Source organism: Lithobates pipiens, unplaced genomic scaffold, assembly GCF_037356315.1.
Source record: "Lithobates pipiens isolate NorthernLeopardFrog02 unplaced genomic scaffold, aLitPip1_a1.2 Scaffold_27, whole genome shotgun sequence".
NCBI classification, from domain to species: Eukaryota; Metazoa; Chordata; class Amphibia; order Anura; family Ranidae; genus Lithobates; species Lithobates pipiens.
In genome coordinates, this window is record NW_027507788.1 from 193,195,590 (window position 1) to 193,201,527 (window position 5,938).

General features: G+C 43.4%; 1 protein-coding gene across 1 annotated transcript; it reads right to left on the bottom strand.

Moving 5' to 3' along the window:
- Positions 1-673: 673 nt before the first annotated feature.
- On the bottom strand, positions 674-3,116 carry LOC143934448 (transcription factor HES-4-like). Its single transcript, XM_077458089.1, has 4 exons — positions 2,893-3,116; positions 2,686-2,781; positions 1,909-1,996; positions 674-1,534 (listed from the first exon to the last, which is right to left on the bottom strand). The coding sequence occupies exons 1-4, from the start codon at positions 2,998-3,000 to the stop codon at positions 978-980; spliced, it is 849 nt and encodes a 282-aa protein (XP_077314215.1). The 5' UTR covers positions 3,001-3,116; the 3' UTR covers positions 674-977.
- Between the last annotated feature and the right edge of the window lie 2,822 nt (positions 3,117-5,938).

A 5,938-nucleotide genomic window follows, 5' to 3' on the forward strand; every position in this document is an offset into this window, starting at 1 on the left:
GTATGAGAGAGTGAGAGCGATAACACCAAATTTAACACACCTGCTCTCCATTCACACCTGAGACCTTGTAACACTAACGAGTCAGATGACACCGGGGTGGGAAAATGGCTAATTGGGCCCAATTTGGACATTTTCACTTAGGGGTGTACTCACTTTTGTTGCCAGCGGTTTAAACATTAATGGCTGTGTGTTGAGCAAATTTTCACTGTTATACAAGCTGTGCACTCACTACTTTATATTGTAGCAAAGTGTTATTTCTTCAGTATTGTAACATGAAAAGATAGAAGAAAAGATTTACAAAAATGTGAGAGGTGTACTCACTTTTGTGAGATACTTTATATTATCTATCTATATATATAGATATATATATATATATGAACAATGTAAGGTTCATATACAGGTATAAATCCTAACTATATAAATGTTTCTCATTAGCCCATTTACTTGTTGATTCCTTAGAATTATAACAAAACATCTGTAATGTCATGATTGAATCAAGATCCAGGATACACGATACCTGCAGTTTGCATATGTATATACATTGTGTATATGGCACATGCTGCATATAATTAACTTCAAAGAGACAGCTAACGCAATCCCATATAACCACATCAAAAGATAACGATCATTAGTTCCCCTCCCCCCCCCCCTTCCCCAAGAAACCACCAGATCATAAAATGTAATAGAGTTTATTGAATAAAACTCCTGCAGTTTAGGAAGTTTTTGACACAAAAACAACACAGTAACTTTGGCATTACACAATCTTTGTACCAGACGTACAAAACTAAAAAAAACATTTCCGCAAAAGAGTTTTAATACAAAAATGGGTCATTTATACAAGTTTATTTTTTAAGAATAAAAAAGTAATGTCCTTATAGATGCAAATAAATATATTTGTTCAGTTTCTCTAAGGCAAGGTCCCATAAAACGGAACCAATAAATAAAAAAATAAAGTCTGATTACAAAGTGTGGTCAGTTCACCAGGGTCTCCATACGCACTCGGTGCTGTCAGGTCCACTGCTGCCACCTAGAGGGCTCACTGTTCTGGACATGTGTGGCATCTTGTGAGAGAAGCTGGTGAGTCCCTGGACTGGGGATTGTGCCTGTGGTGCCCTGCTGGAGGTGACATTTCCATTGGCATAGAGGGGAATCACTGGTCCTGGGCTGGAGGAATAGGCAGGGTTGGGGATAAGGAAAGCAAACTGTCCATCAGTGGCCGGTACCAGCTGGAAGCCTCCCTGGAACACCTTGGGAGACACGGAATCAGCTGAGGTCATCTTGCAGGGCATAGGCACAGGAGCAGTGGCCACTGGTGCTGAGGGCAACTGGACATGCAGAGGTTGGCTGGAAGGAGGCTGCTGGTAATTCATCGCCACAATCTGGCCTAGGCAACTAGAGAGATGTCCAAGTAGCCGGGTCCTGACTTCTGTGTTGACCCCTTCGCAGGTGGAGAGGAATCGGGTCACTTCATTCATGCATTCATTGAATCCTGCTCTGTATTTGCCAAGTACTGATGGATCAGCTGATAGTGCAGCTACAGGAGAAACAAAGAACATTTCATTAGTACTGGTGATCAACGAATGTGATTATGAACCATCTCACTTGAATACAAGTGTTAATCATTTAGCACTTGAACAGCTTGCTTCATACAAAAGCTTCTGAATCAATACAATTCTATGTAACCCACAGCAGGCAGATCAAGACTCTACTGAACTCTGATCATACATACACTATAAAATATATAAAAATATAATTCAAATATTCAGTGATGTGGGCTTCTGACCCTGAACAACTACAAGTTCCAGCATGCCGATAGCTATAGCAGATCATCTACAGACACCCTGCCAGCCCCTACATCATTCATCAATAGCAATCACTGTGGAAATATAAAGAGCCTCGGATATGTACCTGTCATCTGGACTCGTTGTAAGTTCCGCAGGTGCTTGACTGTCATTTCCAGGATATCAGCCTTCTCCAGCTTGGAGTGTCTGGAGCTCTGCAAAGAGGGAAGGAGGCGATCAGTGACAAGGTGGGAGACATGTGGGCACAGCAGAGATGGATGGAGGCACTGGCACAGGAGGGATGGAAGGACAGAAGAGATAAAAGGGATGGAGGGACTGAAGATATAAAAGGGATGGGGGGACTGGAGAGATGGAAGGACAGGAGATGGAGGGATGGAAGGAAAGGAGAGATGGAAGGACAGGAGGGATGGGAGGACTGGAGAGATGGAGGGATGGAAGGGCAGTAGAGATGGAAGGGTAGGAGAGATGGAAGGGCAGGAGGGATGGAAGGGCAGTAGAGATGGAAGGGTAGGAGAGAAGGAAGGGCAGGAGGGATGGAAGGGCAGTAGAGATGGAAGGGTAGGAGAGATGGAAGGGCAGGAGAGATGAAAAGGGCAGGAGGGATGGAAGGACAAGAGGGATGGAAGGGTAGGAGAGATGGGAGGACTGGAGGGATGGAGGGACAGACAGGAGGGATGGAAGGACAGACGGGAGGGATGGAAGGACAGACGGGAGGGATGGAAGGACAGACGGGAGGGATGGAAGGACAGACGGGAGGGATGGAAGGACAGACGGGAGGGATGGAAGGACAGACGGGAGGGATGGAAGGACAGGAGGGATGGAAGGACAGACGGGAGGGATGGAGGGACTGCAGGGAGAAAATGGAAAAGTTCAGCCAACTTACATCTTTTTTTAGGGCATCCAAAATAAGTGTCTTGAGCTGTCCCAGGCTTTCATTGATGCGAGCTCTTCTGCGCTTCTCCATGATAGGTTTGGAGGACTGCAAAGACAGAGGCAAGACATGAGTACAACGCTACAGTACAAGTTGCCAACATATCCCTGTATTGTGATCTTCAGCGCCCACCCATGGGGTACAGGGGGGGATATTTACCTTTCTGTGCTCGCTGGCACTCTTAGGTTTATCCGGGGTCTGGGCAGAGCTGGCCGGTGCCCCCGCAATAGGGGAGGCGGTGGGCTTCTCCATGCTGTCAGCAGGCATGATCCGATGGGGGGTAATACACAGGATGGATGGGGGGGGGGAATAGTATCCGCTGTGTACAGCCAAAGACCTGAGCTGTCACACAGCCTGAGTGTTGAGAGTCTGTCCCAGTCTATGGGCACTCCTCTATTTATACTCCTCTCTGCTGCTCCCCATTCTTGTGAAACCTTCTCTACATTCTTTCCCACACTCACTTTAGCCAATCCACGTCAGAGACTCGCCCACGGTGCCTTGTGATTGGACAGCACCCCCCCTCCTCCTCCAAGGCATTCCCCCCCTCCCATTACACAGACGCAGGCTGCCAGTCACGCGCTTGGCTCAGACCCGGCGCCGGGGATCGGGCTGCCAATGGAGCAAAGCGCGGGGGCTGCCGGGAGGACACAGGTCAGGAGGCGAGCAATCCATCCGGGCACCGCACGGGGCTCAGCGCCTACAGAGCACGCCGAGCATCACCGCGGGCTCTGCACCACCTCCTATACAAGGGATCACCCGTATTTGTTATTTTATAAATGGGAAACAAACATTGTGCTTTTTTTTATTGTTTTTTCCTTCCCAAAGTAGTGTTACAATATAACCACAGTCATCACATCCATGCACTCTTATATATATATATATATATATTATATATATATACACACACATATATATATATATATATATATATATATATATATATATATATATATATATATATATTTATATAGTGTATATAAGTATATATATATATATATATATATTATATATATCTATAATGCCTGTCACTCGGGTTGTGTCCGATTACCAGATTTGTGATCAGATCCCCATTAATCTGAAACAATTGCAGAAAAGATCCAACATTTTTGTGACATTCATGTCCTTTCATTTTATCTGCATTTGTTATCTATTTTATTTCAGGTACTTGTATAGTGCCATCAATTTACACACTATATATATATATATATATATATATATATATATATATATATATATATATATATATATTATTTATTTATTTGTTACAGGTACTTATATATCGCCATCAATTTACGTAGCACTTTACATATATATTGCACAAACGCTTCAGTCTCTGCTCCAAGGAGCTCACAATCTAATGCCCCTAACTCACGTACATACATACACATTTTTGATTGAAAATGTATACTTTATTTTGCATAAAAAATATACAAAAAACAAATACTTCAACAGGGTACATTCCACTCTGTACTGCGGCGCAGCGCATAAATACACTACATTACAATACGGTTCCAAGCATACAAATAAATGACATTCCCCCTGCGGTATGATGCATAATGTGTTTTGCGCAGAGTAATAATACCCTGAAACGTCACATCATGTATGACACCGCATTACCCCAAAAGCATTCATTAAAAACATGTTACTAGCAAGTCATATAACTTTTCAGACAAATTTAATTTTAACAGGCAACGGGTGTGATGGGGGGGGGGGGGGGGTAATGGTTTTGCACAGAGCAGCCCCGATCCTCCTTTTCTGGGGTCCCCTGCTGGAGCTCCAGGCCCCTCCGCAGCTGAAGAGGAGGGGACTGGAGCTCCGGCAGGGGACCCTAGAAAAGGAGGATCGGGGCTGCTCTGTGCAAAACCATTGCACAGAGCAGGTAAATACGAGATGTTGTTATTTTAGTTAAAAAAAAACAAAAACAAAGGTTTAATATCACTTTAACCTCCCTGGCGGTACGATTATTTCGGATTTTAGGTGCTAAAAGCGGTACCATTATTTTGCATGAAAATTTGGCGTTTTATATTGTAGTCCTGTAATTCTTAGGAATAACTCTGTTAAATCTGTCCAAACCAGAGTCTAGCAGACATCCCGGGTATGATAAAGTTTGAAAAATGAAATCATAAATTATAATAAAAAACTATAAATAATTGTACCAAATAATAATATAGCAATAATAAAAATTATTCAATAATGTAATCAAATCAAAATTGCAGAATTGTCACTGTCATTACTTTTCAATATTTGATGACGGATCTCCCCACAAATCGCTATCGCTCAATTCTGCAAGTGATTCCAATTTATTATCACTGTTTTCTAGCTGGTCTAAAACCATTTTTGATGTAAAATGACAGTTTGGTTGCTATGGACAATCTCCAGTTTCCAGGCATAAAGAACAGTTTTTATTATATAAAAGTGCATGCAGGACACTGGACAGACCACTAGGGACAAAGGGGATGTGACATAATTACATACAGCAATGTAATCTGTAAGATTACATTATACTGTATGTATACTGTGTGTTTCACTTTTTGAATTTGGCGCGATCTCCGTCCCCGTGCGTCGCAACGCTCGCAGGGCACGGAGATCGGGTTCGTGATAGATCGAGCGAGACACGGCTCGCTCGTACAGCGGGGAGACAACGCTGGATCCGAGGGAGAAGGTAAGTAAACCTCCTCCTGGATCCAGCGATGCGGTCCCGAGTCTGGCTCGGGGTTACCGCTCTTGGTATAAAAATTCCACCCCGAGCCAGACTCGGGAATACCGTCAGGGGGGTTAAGCTTTGAAAAACCTGGAAGCTGAATGCACTCCAGTTTTAGTAAATCAACCCCACAGTATATACTACATCATATAACAAAGTATGGCAATTTGCACATCAGCAATCTGATTGGTATTCTGAAGCAAAGAATGACAGGAGTTCATATATAAAATCTCTAGGCAGTAAAAATGATGTTTTTGGTGCTGGAGCGGCTTGTAAACCTGCGTTGCTCTTCTTGGCACAGAACTGCTGATTTAATCGCGTCACATTAAAGAAATCTTGCACTTTTAAGCGCTGCCATCTAGACATTTTGCGAGCCAATTACTTAAAAAGAACCCGACAAAACGGGCGCCCATTGGATTCCTCAGTGTTAGGATTGGCTCAGGTTGATGTTTTTGCATTGGGGAGAAATTAGAGCTGAGAACTAACTGGATCCAGGCATTGATG